This window comes from Sinocyclocheilus anshuiensis, unplaced genomic scaffold (genome assembly GCF_001515605.1).
Source record: "Sinocyclocheilus anshuiensis isolate Anshui unplaced genomic scaffold, SAMN03320099.WGS_v1.1 scaffold1701, whole genome shotgun sequence".
Classification (NCBI taxonomy): domain Eukaryota; kingdom Metazoa; phylum Chordata; class Actinopteri; order Cypriniformes; family Cyprinidae; genus Sinocyclocheilus; species Sinocyclocheilus anshuiensis.
This window is the reverse complement of record NW_015538007.1, coordinates 238,895-258,186: the sequence shown is the minus strand read 5'-3', so window position 1 is coordinate 258,186 and position 19,292 is coordinate 238,895. Positions and strand designations below refer to the sequence as shown.

The 19,292-nt window shown below is 36.8% G+C and overlaps 2 protein-coding genes across 3 annotated transcripts in view; one reads left to right on the top strand and one right to left on the bottom strand.

The window, feature by feature from the left end:
- LOC107677464 (sodium-coupled monocarboxylate transporter 2-like) overlaps positions 1-8,948 on the top strand; it is an 18,420-nt gene extending 9,472 nt beyond the window's left edge. Inside the window, 6 exon segments of the mRNA XM_016472378.1 lie at positions 2,858-2,925; positions 3,012-3,088; positions 3,909-4,112; positions 6,131-6,234; positions 8,604-8,713; positions 8,784-8,948. Coding sequence (XP_016327864.1) covers positions 2,858-2,925; positions 3,012-3,088; positions 3,909-4,112; positions 6,131-6,234; positions 8,604-8,713; positions 8,784-8,948 — 728 coding nt within the window.
- A 4,517-nt stretch (positions 8,949-13,465) lies between these two features.
- LOC107677449 (anoctamin-3-like) overlaps positions 13,466-19,292 on the bottom strand; it is a 76,152-nt gene continuing 70,325 nt past the window's right edge. For both annotated transcript variants that reach the window (XM_016472358.1, XM_016472367.1), the window contains 6 exons: positions 18,795-18,940; positions 18,307-18,459; positions 17,907-18,054; positions 17,501-17,587; positions 17,293-17,398; positions 13,466-15,828 (listed from right to left, as the gene is read on the bottom strand). In XM_016472358.1, the coding sequence (XP_016327844.1) occupies positions 15,646-15,828; positions 17,293-17,398; positions 17,501-17,587; positions 17,907-18,054; positions 18,307-18,459; positions 18,795-18,940 (823 nt within the window). In that variant the 3' untranslated portion in view covers positions 13,466-15,645. The remainder of the gene's footprint in view (positions 15,829-17,292; positions 17,399-17,500; positions 17,588-17,906; positions 18,055-18,306; positions 18,460-18,794; positions 18,941-19,292) is intronic.

Here is a 19,292-nt window from a genome sequence, read left to right as displayed (position 1 = left end):
GTTTAATTGGGGTTGGAGCTAAACTCTTCAGGACACCGGCCCTCCAGGACCGAGTTTGGGCACCCCTGCTATATATGGAACGGATAATACGCATGCGCATGATGTCACCGTTTTCACACATTCACACTTTCATAGTTTACACACGATAACGGTATCATTTTATCAAAACTTGCACTTTGAAAATCATTTTCAAAAGTTTGCATTTCCAGGCCCCGAAAACACTGATTTTGTGTAAATGAACGGCCAAAATACGTAAAAAGTTTTCTGGTTTTAGTTGAAAAAGGTGTTGTGTAAATGCTTTTACATGAAGAAACTTTGTTTTCCGTATTTTAGATTAAACCAGAGCACTTTGGGACGCAGCGTGAATCCCCCTACTCCACTTTATTCTTCAACGTGGAAGTAAGCCATTTTCTGTGAATGTGCGAGACTTCCGGATCATTAGCCGCCATAGGGAAATAACAAAGTGCAGTAAACGGTAAAACTGTTTGCACTACAAACCAGTACGTTCATTTAGATAACACATTAAAATAAAATGTAAAGACACACCAATTTGCAATTTCAAGCAACAAAACCAGCTGTTTTGTACAGCTAAAAATAGCTGGAAGCGGACACCATAAGCCAGACCCATCAAATTTACAAATCTCCCCGGAAGGGCGGGATCTCAAAATTAAAGATGAATGATGCAACATAACACCTGCAGTGGTTACTCTTACTTCATTACATAAATAATAAACAGTCACTTCTGTTGAAATTCATAATACATTGAACAGTTTTAATACTATGGTTTATGTTGTTAAAGGGTTACTCCACCCCAAAATTAAAATTTTGTCATTAATCACTTTACCCCCATGTCGTTTCAAACCCCTAAAAGCTTAGTTCGTCTTCGGAACACAAATTAAGATATTTTGGATGAAAATCGGGAGGCTTGTGACTGTCCCATTGACTGCCAAGTAAATTACAATGTCAGGGTTCAGAAAAGTATGAAAGACATCGTCAAAATAGTCCAACTGCCATCAGTGGTTCAATCTGAATTTTATGAAGCGACGAGAATACTTTTTGTACGCAACGAAAACACAAATAACGACTTTATTCAACAATTCGTCTCCTCCGCGTCACTGTTGCGCCATTTTGGAGAGTATCCACTGAACACGAACTGTGTACGCTCTTCTGTGTCAGCCGCACCACACGGATGCGCTGTTTTAGTTCAAATCAAAGCGTAAATAAACGTAGAAAACGTATCAGTGTGGTACGGCTGACAAGAACAGCATGAACAGCATACGCAGTTTACATTCAATGGATACTCTCCAAAATGGCGCTACGGTGACGCGAATTGTTGAAAATTTACTTGGCAGTCAATGGGACAGTCACAAGCCTCCCGATTTTCATCCAAAATATCTTAATTTGTGTTCCGAAGATGAATGAAGCTTTTACGGGTTTGGAACGACATGGGGGTAAGTGATTAATGACAAAATTTTCATTTTGGGGTGGAGTATCCCTTTAAATGGATGACATTTGCAGATTTGATTGATCTTGGAGGCCAGACTTTAGCATACTTTCAAAAGAGTGCTTATTATGAAAATAATAAAATAATATACTTCAGTGCACACTAAATGTACAGTTTTCGGACTTTAATCGGATGCTAACAGTAATTAAATGCAACTATATTATTGTTTAAATATATTTTAATTGCAATTAGTTTTGAATTTAAGAGTTTTTTTTTTTTTTACTTCCATAAGTAGGACTTCAGTACATCTTTATATGTAGTTTCATAATTCTATCGTCTTTGAAAAATAGTTAAAATGTATTGCCGAATGTCATGAATTTTAAATTATTAGTAATTGCACATTTGTAATGGTAATGATGAAGTTCATTACAAATTTAGCATGTTTTAAATATATTCAGATATAAGGCGAGTTAAAATTACTTTATAATCAGTTGCTTTATATGTGACCCTGGAGCACAAAAGCAGTCTTAAGTCGCTGGGGTATATTTGTAGCAATAGCAATACCCATTGTATGGGTCAAAATTATAGATTTTTCTTTTATGCCAAAAATCATTAGGATAATAAATAAAGATCATGTTCCATGAAGATATTTTGTAAATTTCCTACTGTAAATATATTAAAACTTAATTTTTGATTAGTAATATGCATTGCTAAGAACTTCATTTTGACAACTTTAAAGGCAATTTTTTTTTGCTCCCTCAGATTCCATATTTTCAAATTGTTGTATCTCGGCCAAATATTGTCCGATCCTAACAAACCACACATCAATGGAAGCTTATTCATTTGAAAAATTTACCCTTATGACTGGTTTTGTGGTCCAGGGTCACATATGTGCTTTAGTATGGTTGTCAAAGTGTTTATAGTATAGAAAAACAGTCATGAAAATGTACTCTATGTACACTTAAGTGGACTTTTATTTCATTAATCTTCTATTATCTGCAAATAAATTTTTTTTTGTAAATTGTACTAGTAAACTACAAGTGCACATTCAATTAAATAAATATAAAATAAATAAATAATAAATCACAATGGGAGGTTGATAAATCAAACATAGCTCCAAATCAAGAAATCAAGAGCTAATATAATTAAAACACAAAAAACTCGCCATCAGTTATACCACTTATTCTGGTCTTTAGACGTTGCTAGAATTGTTTGAAAATTGGCTAATTGCTCCTTTAATTAACACATTTTGGATATCATTTATATCCACTGCACAAACGGTGTGTGATGTCCCTAATTTTCAAACTTAGGGCTACAGGTTTGTACAAAATATAAAGAATAGCAATAGTGATGCTTGACTTGGAGAGAACTACTAAATATGACTAACACTTCTGACTGTGTGCTGATGTTCAGGTGTGGTGTTCGGTGTGGCCTGCACTACTATGGCTGTGGCTGCATCATATATGGGAGGAATTGTGCAGGTATCATGTGATTCTCATATGGGCCGGGATGATCTGTTCCTGCTTAATTTCCTGTCACTAAGCGTCTTTCTCCTCTTGTGCCTCAGGCGGCCCTTAGTATCCACGGCATGTGCGGAGGCCCAATGCTGGGCCTGTTTTAAATATATTAAAACTTAATTTTTGATTAGTAATATGCATTGCTAAGAACTTCATTTTGACAACTTTAAAGGCAATTTTTTTTTGCTCCCTCAGATTCCATATTTTCAAATTGTTGTATCTCGGCCAAATATTGTCCGATCCTAACAAACCACACATCAATGGAAGCTTATTCATTTGAAAAATTTACCCTTATGACTGGTTTTGTGGTCCAGGGTCACATATGTGCTTTAGTATGGTTGTCAAAGTGTTTATAGTATAGAAAAACAGTCATGAAAATGTACTCTATGTACACTTAAGTGGACTTTTATTTCATTAATCTTCTATTATCTGCAAATAAATTTTTTTTTGTAAATTGTACTAGTAAACTACAAGTGCACATTCAATTAAATAAATATAAAATAAATAAATAATAAATCACAATGGGAGGTTGATAAATCAAACATAGCTCCAAATCAAGAAATCAAGAGCTAATATAATTAAAACACAAAAAACTCGCCATCAGTTATACCACTTATTCTGTATATATATATATATAATTTTCTATATAGTATATGTAAATCAACATTTAACAAGATTCAAATTTTTAAGACAAAAAGCTTTTATTTTCTAACGCTTGTTTCATTTGTAAGCATTTTTTCTAATTACCTGAAGAATCCCCTTTAGAAAACATGAAAATATAAGGGTATAAATAATGTCACCATTATGAATACCAATATAAAACTTTGCATGTGGACTATAGTGTGTATTATATTCAAGATCAGACAAAAAAAAAAAAAGTAAAAACATTAATACATTTTTAATTTGTTCATCACTGATGTTAATATAGTTCACATCCTCTGTGATTTGTGGTTTTCTCTTTAGGGGGCAGCTGGGGGTCTGATCGTGGGCATCACTCTCTCGTTCTGGGTCGGTGTGGGGGCTTTCATTTATCCAGCACCCAGCAATAACACACGTCCACTCGAACTCAACACTGCAGGCTGTAACTTCAACCTCACAGCTGATGGATCCAACCAGACATCAGTCACCGCGAGCGCTCTCACCTCTGACAGGTGCAATGTGCTTCTACCATTCTCCCGGAGTCAGAGTACATTAAAAGAAATTTAAGACCCCACTTTTTGTTGAAAGAAAATTGTTTGTCAAACCATTTCATGGGGTACAAGAGTGCACTCAGTTATCCTAGAAAAAATAATGGAAATTCTATAAAAGTGATCACAGATGAGTAAAAATGACCCATTCTTACAAGAAATAAATGAATTTGATTAACCTTTTTTGTATAATATAATATAAAAATCAACAGACAGTCCTATTTTTTACAGTACAAATGCAATCATGCTGCAGTAATGCACCTTCATTATAAGGTCTCTGTCTTGTGTTCAGGTATTGGCTGGCTGATTCATGGTACTCCATGTCCTATCTGTACTATAATTGTATGGGTCAAAATTATAGATTTTTCTTTTATGCCAAAAATCATTAGGATAATAAATAAAGATCATGTTCCATGAAGATATTTTGTAAATTTCCTACTGTAAATATATTAAAACTTAATTTTTGATTAGTAATATGCATTGCTAAGAACTTCATTTTGACAACTTTAAAGGCAATTTTTTTTTGCTCCCTCAGATTCCATATTTTCAAATTGTTGTATCTCGGCCAAATATTGTCCGATCCTAACAAACCACACATCAATGGAAGCTTATTCATTTGAAAAATTTACCCTTATGACTGGTTTTGTGGTCCAGGGTCACATATGTGCTTTAGTATGGTTGTCAAAGTGTTTATAGTATAGAAAAACAGTCATGAAAATGTACTCTATGTACACTTAAGTGGACTTTTATTTCATTAATCTTCTATTATCTGCAAATAAATTTTTTTTTGTAAATTGTACTAGTAAACTACAAGTGCACATTCAATTAAATAAATATAAAATAAATAAATAATAAATCACAATGGGAGGTTGATAAATCAAACATAGCTCCAAATCAAGAAATCAAGAGCTAATATAATTAAAACACAAAAAACTCGCCATCAGTTATACCACTTATTCTGGTCTTTAGACGTTGCTAGAATTGTTTGAAAATTGGCTAATTGCTCCTTTAATTAACACATTTTGGATATCATTTATATCCACTGCACAAACGGTGTGTGATGTCCCTAATTTTCAAACTTAGGGCTACAGGTTTGTACAAAATATAAAGAATAGCAATAGTGATGCTTGACTTGGAGAGAACTACTAAATATGACTAACACTTCTGACTGTGTGCTGATGTTCAGGTGTGGTGTTCGGTGTGGCCTGCACTACTATGGCTGTGGCTGCATCATATATGGGAGGAATTGTGCAGGTATCATGTGATTCTCATATGGGCCGGGATGATCTGTTCCTGCTTAATTTCCTGTCACTAAGCGTCTTTCTCCTCTTGTGCCTCAGGCGGCCCTTAGTATCCACGGCATGTGCGGAGGCCCAATGCTGGGCCTGTTTTCTCTGGGAATCCTGTTTCCTGTCACTAACATAAAGGTTGATCTAAACTTTCATACCAGAGTCGTCATGAATAACGAATTGTTGGACTGAACAACAGAATGTTTGGGATGTTTAATTTTTGTATATTTTTACAATATTTAATGTTTAATAAAGACTCCTAATTTGACATTTTAAATCTTATAGGTAATTACTGAAAAGATTTTTGAATAATTTCTTAATTAGTATTTTATAATACATTTTATATTAAAGCAATGAGTAAAGCATATTCATTTACACAGAAAATATTTTGTAAAAATAAATAAAAAATAACTTCTAAGCTTTTGATCACACACAAAAATGTTTTATGTTTGTCAAACCATTTCATGGGGTACAAGAGTGCACTCAGTTATCCTAGAAAAAATAATGGAAATTCTATAAAAGTGATCACAGATGAGTAAAAATGACCCATTCTTACAAGAAATAAATGAATTTGATTAACCTTTTTTGTATAATATAATATAAAAATCAACAGACAGTCCTATTTTTTACAGTACAAATGCAATCATGCTGCAGTAATGCACCTTCATTATAAGGTCTCTGTCTTGTGTTCAGGTATTGGCTGGCTGATTCATGGTACTCCATGTCCTATCTGTACTATAGTGCAGTGGGCTTTATTGGCACTGTAGCAGCAGGTCTACTCATCACACTGCTGACGGGTGAGAGCAACATTTCATTAGCTTTTACTGACAGCATCAAAACACTTCGAGTTATAGACTGTCTAAGAATGAAAAGAACTGCTGGTCTCATTGAAGGCACAATGCATACCGCAGAAGCTCATGAGAACTGTAAAATCAAACAAAGTTATTTTAAAGGGGTCATACATACATTTATTCATACACAAATAACGTTAGTCAAGGTTTCTTTCACTAAAAACAGTTGCAAGTTCCGTCATTACTAGCATAGGTCAATGATTCCCCAAAGTGTTTCCCCAAACCATGGTTCCACTAAACATTCACAAAACAGCATTGCAAAAAAAGTTGTGTGGTTGGAACTACAGCTCTTGACTTGTGGTTAGAAGCATAGTTTCTTGTGAGTATAAGATAGATCATGCTCTTGAGCAAAATAAGCAAGCTAACATGCAGTATTTTGGCTAATAACGTTTGGGCAGATCGATCAACTCTGACTTCAACATAAATCATCGTTTGAAGTCGCTGTCAAGATGAAATTCCAATGGTTATTTTCAAGTGGAGGTGGGAGAATTCAAAGTTCTGTGTAGCAAACGTTTGGAGCATGGCAAACTTAATTTGCTTACTATTTAAGACACATACTGTAGCTGCACATTAGCATCCATAAACGGAACAAAGAGAGTTTCTGATGGGTGCTTCTTTCTTTATTTCGCCCATTAAACTTGAAACTACACAAAGAAACAACAAAACCAATACATACAACTCGTATACAGAAAAATATCATAAATAAAGTACACATTTACAGAGAAACAGATGAAAAAATAAACAATGACATGAATAAAGGCAGTTTGAAAGAACTAATTAACAAGCAGAGCTCACGATTAACATATACATACAAACAAGCTAATATGACTTTGAAATAAATTACAAAACGTAACATACGTCAACTTCACATACCTCGCTCCGCTTTACCAAAAGGTACTAGGTTGAAATTGAGCAGAATCAAGGGGTGGGAGAATTCAAAGTTCTGTGTAGCAAACGTTTGGAGCATGGCAAACTTAATTTGCTTACTATTTAAGACACATACTGTAGCTGCACATTAGCATCCATAAACGGAACAAAGAGAGTTTCTGATGGGTGCTTCTTTCTTTATTTCGCCCATTAAACTTGAAACTACACAAAGAAACAACAAAACCAATACATACAACTCGTATACAGAAAAATATCATAAATAAAGTACACATTTACAGAGAAACAGATGAAAAAATAAACAATGACATGAATAAAGGCAGTTTGAAAGAACTAATTAACAAGCAGAGCTCACGATTAACATATACATACAAACAAGCTAATATGACTTTGAAATAAATTACAAAACGTAACATGCGTCAACTTCACATACCTCGCTCCGCTTTACCAAAGGGTACTAGGTTGAAATTGAGCAGAATCAAGGCACAGTTCACCATAAAACTAAATTTTTTCTTCATGCACTTTGGAGGAAGATGAATCTTCGCTCTCCTCTCTGCTGATCTGACTACTTTGCGTTACCTACTGCGTAAAGCACGTAACATGCTCAGAACAAATTTAAAGTGACACAACCATTTTGCGATCATTTACACATACTGTACTATGTGAATAAGGATACAGCTATAATATTTGTGTTACATCATGCATATTACTTCAGTGTGACTGAATGAGCCAAGTTGCTCAACTCTTTGGACAATCAGAAACATTAAAGGGGTAGTTCAGAGCTGTCTGACCCTCCATAGACAGCAATGATATTACCATGATCAACGCACAGAAACATAGCAAGGAGATCCGTTACCGTTTTCCACCATTTTGGAGAGTACTCCTGAACATAATCAACGTAATCAGCATTGTTTACGTTCAGTAGACAGTGCGCACATGCTTAACGTAAACAAAGCTCATTACGTTGATTACGTTCTGTGGTACTCTCCAAAATGTCAGAAGACGGTAAGTCGGGGAGAAGAATTGTTGAATAAATTATGTTATTATTGTTTTCTTTGCACACAAAAAGTATTCTCGTAGTTTCGTAAAATTACGGTTGAACCCCTGATGTCAACTGGACTATTTTACCGATGTCCTACTACCTTTCTGTGCGTTGATCGTGGTAATATCCTTGCTTTCTATGGAGGGTCAAACAGCTCTCAGACTCCATCAAAAATATCTTAATTTGTGTTCCGAAGATGAACGAAGGCCTTACTGGTTTGGAACATCATGAGGGTGAGTAATTAATGACAGAATTTTCATTTTTGGGTGAACTAACCCTTTAAGCTCTCTGGAGGAACCAATTTTTGATTCAATAAATGTTCTTGCTGAACTGAGGGAGGATTCAATGTTGAGAAAGTATTGTAAAACTGTCATTCTGGTGTCTACAGGACCAATGGATCCCAAAAAGGTAAAGCCAGGACTGACTCGATCAGTGAAGGACGTCATCTGCTTCTGCTCTGAGAAATTCATACACGCAGACTTTAGTGAAGACAAAGAGGTGAAGAGCATCAGTTAGACTGGATTTGAGTATTTTGAATGCAAACTCAACCTTTCTCTGCTTCTCTTAGGATTTGGGAGACTTTGGCATGGCATGGGAGAAACATACAGACATGGAAGGGGTTATAAAAATGGAGGAGAAGGTCAAGAGTGATAATGATAACCTGCATGAAAACGGTTACACTAATGCCGCTTTTGACCATAATGAAACTAGTCAAGTTCAAGCAAAGCTTTAACTTTTTGACCACATAAACATATAGAAAATGTTAAATGAAGTCAAAGAATACATCAACTATTTAATTTAAAAGATACAATTACAGAAAAGTGACATCCAACTCTATGATACATACATATTTTGTACAATTCTTGTATGCATACAGTTTTTTTTGCTTTACATGTAAACACGGATAAAGGAGTCACATTAATAGCCTTTATATTAGAACTATAAACAATAAAATCATGTGGTGTCATCAGAGGAGTATTGAACGTTATTCAAGATGACTGTGATTTTGCCAGTAAGACTGTACTCCTGTATCAACATCTTTGCTTAGTTCTGAAGCCTAGTCCTAAAGCCCGAGACACACTGTACGATTTTCAGCTGTCCCAGATGAAAGATTTGCATCGTGAAACAATTGTGGTGAATCAGAAATTAAAGGGTTAGTCCACCCAAAAATGCAAATGCTGTCATTGAATAATTCAGTCCAGTTCAGAAAGTGTTTAATACAATTGTTATTTTAGTTTTCTTTGCGCACAAAAAGTCTGAAGCCTAGTCCTAAAGCCCGAGACACACTGTACGATTTTCAGCTGTCCCAGATGAAAGATTTGCATCGTGAAACAATTGTGGTGAATCAGAAATTAAAGGGTTAGTCCACCCAAAAATGCAAATGCTGTCATTGAATAATTCAGTCCAGTTGAGAGTGTTTAATACAATTGTTATTTTAGTTTTCTTTGCGCACAAAAAGTATTCTCATGGCTTCATAAAATTAAGGTTGGACCACTGATGTCACATGAACTATTTTAATTAGTGATGGGAAACCGAGGCTTTCTAAACCGTTTGAGGCTTTCATAAAATTGTGCCAAAAAACGGTTCATTACTCGAAGCTTTTAACACAGTGCGCATTAGCGACATCTGGTGATCAGACTTGGCTTCTCCACCAAATCTAACAAAACATCGCGGAGCAGAGGATGGGTTGTGGCTAGAAGGGATACAGGAAAAATCGGAAGTAAATTGAATTTTATACCTATTAGATTGTGTTTTATTAACGTCTACATCTACCCCAACCTAGGGCTGGACAATAATTCAATGTCAATATGTATCGCGATATAATTTTTTTTCAATAACGGTGATATGATTTTTAAACACATTTCCGATATTTCGATATACATTACCAGTGTTTCCCATACATTGATTTATTTGTGACGTTTGACTTAATTTAATAAACATGAGCACTACACGTTTCAAAATCAAAACACGTCGCGGGTGTTTTATGTGAATGTATCTCTGAAAGGAAAGGACTGTCTTCAGAAAACGTTTCGATGGCATTTTCATTTTATCGGATAAAGAAGCGTTCATGAGCGGAGCTGCTTTGATTACAGCCGTTACTGGGGAAACCGCTAGTTCTACCACTTTCAAAGCGCCTCCTGCTGGCAGACAATCAGTTTGCATGTTCAAAAGCCTGTCTCCAGCAACATGTTTTTGTTGTTGCTAATTTTTTATTTTTTTTCTGCAGCAACTCTTACTCTTTATATTGCCTAAAGCACATTTGTTTCAATATATCAGACTAATCAGCCTACACTACCAGTCAAAAGTTTTTGAACAGTAAGATAAAAATTATGCTATATTGATGTGCGCATGCCCAGTAGTTTTTGCTGTATGCCATCTAGCCTTAACCCAAAGGATAGTTTGAAAAAGTTTTTAATGTCATTCACATATTGATCAATAATATAAAATATACAAGTGTGTGATTATAATTAATAATTGACGTGAGTAGCAGCAAAAATATTTTGTGTGAGCTGTTTGGGGTCTCTGAGACCCCAGTTAGAACATGATAAAATGCAATAGAGGTGTGACGTGCATTCAGTCTGGTGTTGAGTTTATTCTAAACTATTCTACAGAATCCCAAATAAGTGTACACATACACACACACACAGAGACACACACACAACCAAGTCAAAGTAAAGTCAAACACAAGAGTCATGAGAAGCGCTGATTTTTTTCAAACCAACTGTCCCCACCTTCCGATACTGCATGACGTTCGAAGCTTCAAACGTCATCAATCATGTGATGTTGTCATTTCGATACAAGCATCGGCACAGTGTGTGATACAATAGTGCTTTGAAAGCCGCTGTATCAACTGTCCCATCACTAATTTTAATGATGTCCTTACTATCTCTGATGGCCTTGAACATGGTAGTTGCAGTCTATAGAAGATGAGAAAGCTCCTGGATTTCATCAAAAATATCTTAATTTGTGTTCTGAAGATGAACGTTCTTACAGGTTTGGAACGACATGAGGGTGAGTAATTAATGACATAATTTTCTTTTTTGGGTGAACTATCTCTAAAATCCCACTGGATTTGAACCATCTTCAGCTTTAAACGTTATTCCAAACTTTAATTCCCAATCCTTGCACCTGACAATTTTCATCTTTCAACCCTACTGCACCTACTGCCAGTGGCCATGATCTAACCATAATATCAGAGAGAAATTATGAGCATGTTTCTTAAGACCAATGGTGTCCAGTCCAGCTCCTGGACTGTAATAAAATTTTAATAAATGTTAATAACATTTTATTTATTAAAAATAAATGCATATTATAAGACAATGAAAGTGTTTTTTGACCTTGCATGCATGTCAACCTGTTGTTGGGGACTCCCAAAACCAAAATATGAACCTTTTATTACCCATAATAGGGGCACTTTGAATTCAAATTCGATGTCAGCAAAATAACATCCAAAAACTCCAACTTTAACCACCCAACTTTAATAATACTAGCAATTACATTGTTTTGACTAATAACTGATGTTGCAGGAATCGAGTCAATATTCGAATAAAATGCAGTGAGTCTGTGTAAGATTAAGCACTGACTATAGTGGTATAATACATGCTGTTGATCATTATAAACATCTTTATTGTTTCATGTACTTATGACAGGCATTTTCAATGAAGACATTTTACACACAATCAAGTGTATTTGATAAAACCTGAATAACATTTGTTGTCCAATAGCCTGTAAATTAATGTTAATGAGATCACCACAAGGCCATTAACAGCTGATCATTCATGACGAAGAACCACTACAACATGTACTGATCTCAGGTCAGTCTTCTCCGGTTTAAGCAGATAAAGGCCATGCACACTTCACAGTAAAAAGTGCACAAATACACAAAGGTTTGTCAAGAGCCCTAGATGGACTGGGCTCCTCAATGAGGTCATGCATAGATTACAGTACACCAAGAGAATGGTGTATCATAGTAGAGACTACTTCCTGTTTCAGATCAGCCTCACATTTCCATTCTATTGATGAAATTCTGGTCCTGCTTAACATCCATAACACATAAATCATCAAAGCATACTTTAGTCTCTAATACAGTGATTCTCGACTGGTTTTTATTCAGGACCAAAATGGCGACCCAACACAGTACCAAAACTGGTGCATTTTATTATTTGCGTTTATCATGTTTTTCCCTCCTGTCAATAGACTTACCAGAACAGACCGGAGACCAATTTTGAGTTGCGACTGACCAGTTGAGAACCACTGTTCTAATAAACTACACAGTAATATTTTTTAACATTTTTTATTTAGAATGTGAATCCTAAATATAGGTAACGGGAAAAAATACACTCCTAAAGTGCTTTCATGAAATTAAACTTAAAGTCAACTTTTTTTCAGTGTAGTATCTATGAAGCGAGAACACAATCTAAAGAGTTTTTTGAGTGTATATCTGTACCCATATGGGGTCTTACCCATGCAAATGGAAAGTGCAAAAATATGTACTTACAAAAGCAATACTTGATTCAAGCTAAGAAAATATGATACAAATATCTCATCTGCAAACACTCAAAGGGCCTGAAGAGGACAGATGCATTGACTGTGTTCGAAATGGAATACTAATGTATTTCTTGAATACTTCTTGCATACCACACAGTATGTACTGTAATGTGTGCACTATTTTTTAAGTATGTTAAAGAGAACACTTTATGCAATGACACATTACATTGCATATTTAACTCAATTAAACTGAGTGGTATCTAGTTATCTCTCTGAAATAAACACGCTTATATTGCACTTTTCCTCAGTCTGATCAGAGAATGAGTTGAGAAATCAAGGTTGATATTACTTTTAGTGCATATGTCACACTGAAATGTAAGGTCAAGTTGAACATATTGCATTGTGGGACAGTATCTCAAGCACTGCTTTATAATGCAGATTATAGCACATGTAGTAAGCCTGAATATTCCATGCATACAAAATTCACATTATTTGCACGCTATACATAATACATACTGAAAAAAAATAGTATTAGTAGTTGGGTAGTATGCTATTTCGAACATAGTCATTGCCTTTTGAAAAACTGTGTAAGAATGAGATGCATGCTGGGACTTTACAAAACTCTTGCTCTCTCTCTCACACACACACACACACACACATGCAAACACACAGTTATGAACACACATATTTAAACATGCGCACATACACGCCCCCCCAAAAAAGAAAATACAACATTTTACATTTATACAAAAAAAAAAGAGTAATGTAAAATAACAGAATTTGTCTTCCATGTCCACTGTCCCAATGGTAATTCTATCATCACATCTGTTTAAGCTTGAACTGTATGGATAATGGTGGATAGATTCATATGCTGTGATGTTTATATTTTACAGTAGTTGACTATGTTTGGAGTGGAACACTAGCTTACTGCTTACTTCATACTGCACAGTTTATGTATACTGCATACTATTTTAGTATGTCAAACAGCATCCATTATGCAACAATAAATGCTTCAAACAGTAGTATGCTACATTGTTGCTACATACCTTATTGATTCGGGAGTGAATGAAAATAAAAACAGTAAATACGCATTTTCATAATCAATTTTTGGTGTTCCAATCAAATAATGAATCAAGAAGGGTTTTTCATTTTTCTAGTACATTAATCACACTGGAAATAGAGTGCTACGGGGATGGCGTATTTCTGTAGGCCAAAGCCTGGAAAGGAGTATTTTAGCACTTCCAGTTCTATTATTCTGAACAAAAGTATTTCATCACTGCATCAATCTATTGTACTGTAGGTTAAGTCAAAAGCATTGCAATGTGGGATACTGCATTCCACACAGCTCACTCGGGTTGTATGCTTAATACTTTTGCAAACGTAGTAATTCATTCGGGTGTTTTACACATACAGAAAATTCACAGCATACATACTATATATTGCAGAGATGCTAGTATGTTGTTCGAAAGATAGCCACTGTCTTGCGCATAGGCCGATGGCAACACAAAACTCATGACAGCTGAGCAACAAACGCAGCCACACTCACACATCAATTCAGCTCACACACGCTACAAAACCAGGCATATGAACAAAGGACATAGTCTTATAAAATAATGAAAAACAAAGAAACAACATGCAATTAAAAAAAATCATGCATGTTACTTACAGTATATCACCATTTTGCCAATATTGGCTATTTGTTTTATTTATTTTGCCTACACAAAATGACTTATTGTACTGAAAGACAGATCTGCATATCTTTTCAAGGCGATGCAGTACATAAAAACTGTTCATTTGCATAAACAAACTGATTTTTATTTGGTAACCTTTACCAGAAACCACTTTTGTAACAAGAATCACAATGTGAGATGCTGGCAAGCGAAGAGAGAGGGCGTATCGGTAAATATGTTCGTAAGTAAACGTCTTCACGTTGCCTGGTCACCAGGTAGAGAACTGCTTCACAGCGGGATGATAGCTGCCACGCACAGAGACGCAGACAAGTAGGCAAGCAGAAAACAGGAACTCCAAAAGCCCTTCATCTGCATAGTAAACAGTCCAACCGCACAAGTGCTCCATTCAGAACTACTACAGAACACAGATGAAAGAGCAGCGCCACTGCAGGCCATGCTGGGAAGGATGCGTGTTCAATGAATGATATTTCCCACCTACATACTGGAGTTTACAGTGTGTCAGAAAACACTGTAATCCATTGATCTCAGTGTTGATGATGCTTCACATGGACAAAGCGGTGGTTTGCGGAAGTGAAACTCCTTCATGCTCTGCAGCGTACTCTGGCACACACATTTGTTGACTATTAAGAAGGCAGTTGTGCTTTCGGAAATCCAATTTATTTAATTTCCGCTTGATTTCAAACTAATCTCATTCATTCCATACCCTCAAGACACATTTCTATCGACAAAACGCCCAGTCATGACTTTCTTTAGTATAGTGGTTCTCAAACTTCCTTATCCCAATCCATAATTTTGCCAGACTGCTTTCATAGCTACTTTTAGCTAATGAGCCAAAACTTTAAGTAGCCAATCACTAAAGATTTAGAACTACTCAGCAGTATGAAAATATAGGATAATCGGAGGTCTCAGGTAGGGATCATGTGATTGAGAAGAACCTCTTTGGTGCAGAGTACAACTGCCAACTCCTGGCTCTAAAGGGCCACCCGGAGATCAGGTTTTGACCCCAAACGCTGAAACCGCTCCCTGGTTTGTCACAGCAATGAAAAGTGGGCAGCCCATGCATGGAGTCAATAAAGCTAGCTATCCAAGGTAGCAGAACGGTTGTACATGAATGTCCATATTCACATATGTGCTGCGGGTTTGCATGTTGCAAGGACGCTTGTTCGCCGCTCTCAAGTCTTTATGTGCTTTTGTGGGTAGTGTATGAGGTTCTCCAGTGGGCATTTTTTGTGTATTTATGGACAGGCATGGCTAAGGCCACTCATGGTGATAACGTTTGCCATTCTTTTTCCGCTCTTTCTGCAGGTGCTCCAGTTCCGTCTCATACATCATCTCCTGCATCAGGTATTTCTCCCTGCGCATGCGATCACACAGGTCTTTGGGCATGTCTGGAATCATATGGGCTATGAAGGTCTTAATGCCAAACACCAGGTGCTATGGAGAATATAACAGATAATGGAAAAATCACAAACATGAAATAATCTTAGGTTGCATTGCAATACTGAGAAGTAGCTAAATTAGCCTTGTGTGAAGGAAGACCAGTGCCATCAAAGTCCCATGACAATGAGCACTTTAGAATTTCAGTAGTAATAGGTGATTTAGGTATTTTTTCATATTGTTTTAAGAATACTGCTTATTTGGACATTCTACAGATTTTTTTCCAAAATTAACATATTCTCATGGTTCTTTGCCAGAATAAGTCTATTTGCCAAAAGTCAAAAGTCTGGCTCCCAAGATTTGATACATTGCGCTAGTGTTACCAGTTCCTCTCTGCCCACTCCAAGCATGGCTTGAATAGACAATAGCTGGCATGGGAGTCAGGCATGTTAACAATGACGCTAAAAACCTCAGTTTCTTGCATCAGTGGCTAATGCATCTCCTGAGGCCAGGAGAGTGAGGTTTACCTGCATACTGTAGTTATCACATACCAGTTGGACTCTGTTACACTCACCCTCCTAACCTCACTCCCATCCGGGTCATGGCACCACTGTACCACTCCAAGCGGAGTCTGAACAGCGATGGAAATCAGGCACGTTAACAAGGACTCTAAAAGCTGCAGCCTCTAATACCAGTCACTATTGTGCTTCCTGAGGCCAGGGAAATGAGGTTTACCCACATAGTCTGTACTAGCTGGCCTCCATTACACTAGAACAGGGGTCTCCAAACTCGGTCCTGGAGGGCCGGTGTCCTGCAGAGTTTAGCTCCAACCCTAATTAAACACACCTGAACGAGCTAATCACGGTCTTACTAGGCATGCTAGAAACTTCAAGGCAGGTGTGTTGAGGCAAGTTGGAGCTAAACTCTGCAGGACACAGGCCCTCCAGGACTGAGTTTGGAGACCCCTGCACTAGAACCTTGCACTAGAACCATGTAAGCTTTATCAAAGAGCAGGTTTACTTTAACTACTTATACATAGCTTGTAGCTTTGCAAACTAAAATTTCAAAATAGCTTCTCCAAGCCAACAATTTAAGGTGAGGCCGATGTAGGCACAATATGAACTTGAGGTATGGGCTCAACATGGGTTTGTCCATAGGTTCCTTATCATCCTTATCTGAATAAGCCCCACTTGAATTCCACGATGGCCCTATCTGAATTATCCCCATTATGGACTCTAAATTGGGTTTTACATGAGTTCCTTGTCGGTCTTGTCTGAATTAGCTCCAGTATTGGCTCTAAATGGGGTTGTCCATGAGTTCCTTGTCGGTCTTGTCTGTATTAGCTCCAGTATGGACTTATTCAAATAGGTCCTACATGGAACCTGTGGACAAACCCATTAAGAGCCCATACCTCAAGTCCATTTTTGTGCTTACACTGGCTCCCATGAAATGTTGGCTGAGATTGTTAATGGTGTAAAGCATTACTAAGATAATATTGTTAAATTGTTAAATAGCACTGACCTCAAATACTATGATGAAGGCTAATCTGGCAGCCAAAACATGCCAGAACTGCAGGGTGAAATCATAGGGTTCAGGACTCCATGGAGGCGCTCTGTAATCCCGATACCTGTAGAGGGGAATAAGACAAATTTACCTTGAGAAAAAGACAAAACCCAACTGAAGAACAAGCATATAACAACATGAAACTGTAGCATGAGTGTTGCCGTACCTGCAGTACCGAGGATGATAACTCCCATTTTTCAATTCACCCATATCAAAAACAGACAGGCTGTTGTTCAAGTATCCTCTTAGACATCTGTGTAAAGACACACAAAACGCAAATACACAGCATTAGGAACACAGAGATTCACACAAATTCATAATTTTATGTCTAAATACAGTCAGTCCAATTTGACTTGATGCAGATAAATTCCATAAAAATCTGTCAATTTCTGATTTTCAAAATAGTTTCCCAGAAATGCACTGATAATGCAAAAGGTGAAGCTGAACCATCTTGGCCACCACCCATCACCAATAGAGATGCTAACCAAATAAATCTGCTCAGCTTTACAATGCACATGCCACTGGTGTGTTTGGCCCTGTAATTGTTGCTCGCAGCTATTTTGAAATCTTACTTCTCATGTCGGTAACCCTTGTCCACACAGGGCCCATATTTGAAAGCATAGACAAAGCGAGGGATGTAATCCGAAGTGATGGCAATGACGAAGGCATTTGTTATGACAGCCACGACTCCAATTCCCTCCAGGATACCATGCCAGATACCTAATTAAAAAAAATAAATAAACAAATCTATCAAATCAAAATATATTGACATTTGTCAGAACAGATAACCCATGAATCTATAAAGTAATTTGCTACATTAAAGAACATTAAGAATTGATGTATCCTATTTATTGTGAATATTCATGCTAACAATCTATATTTACAACAGACTAAATTAAGTTAACTCTTGTGTTTCTTGCATTTAGATTGGAATAAACTGACACCAGGCTAATTGAGGTGAAAAGGACCAACCGATGTCAGTAGCGCGAGCAGGCATCGGTCTCCTCCACTGCGTGACAAACTTGTAGGCGTCTAATCGGATCTCGATGATGTTGTTGAGCAGAGCAAGCAGAGGAGCCAGAGGAAATGCCGCCACAAAGATTGTAGTGAAACCAAACTGTAGAACTGTACAGAAAACAGACGAAACTTGCAACCCATCTAGATTACAAGCAATCACTCACACAAACGCTTGCACAATGCATTGCAAGCATGCCGCCCTGATGAATATACTTACTGTAATATGTTTTTGTGTTACTGTGGTGGTAACAAATCTCAGTACTCGAGGGCAAAGCAGTTATCTTCAACCATCAGTTACATTAATTTAGATGTGTTATTATTAAGGCAGCTATTATCATGACGGTTTAACTAACTTAAACTAGGTAACTAACTTCGGCTTCACCATGACAGAAAATTACGCACTTCAAAAGATCTCACAGTAGGTGTTGTCGAGCAGGACTCACCCATCTCCAGATACTCGTCCACCAGGCCGTGTGCGTTCATGGGCTGCAGGTTCCAGTCTCTATCCCACTGCGGCAGCTCTTCTTTACTCTTATTCTGCTCTCCTGCTCGTTTCATCTTACGCCGGGACCACCAGTTCTGCAGCAGCCTGAGCAAGGAACAAGAGGGGGAAAAAACACTTTAAATTTGATAATGAAGAGTGATGGTTATGGCCAAATAATAAATAATCAAGTACCTGAGTAGTACATGTGCTTTAGTATGCTAGTCAGCAAATTAGTGTACTTCTTCAAAGCACAACAAAAGATGATTAAAGGGGTCATATGATGTTGCTAAAAAGAACATTATTTTGTGTATTTGGTGTAATGCAATGTGTTTATGTGGTTTAAGGTTCAAAAAACACATTATTTTCCACATACTGTACATTATTGTTTCTCCTCTATGCCCCGCCTTTCTGAAACGCGTCGATTTTTACAAAGCTCATCGGTCTGAAAAGCGAGGTG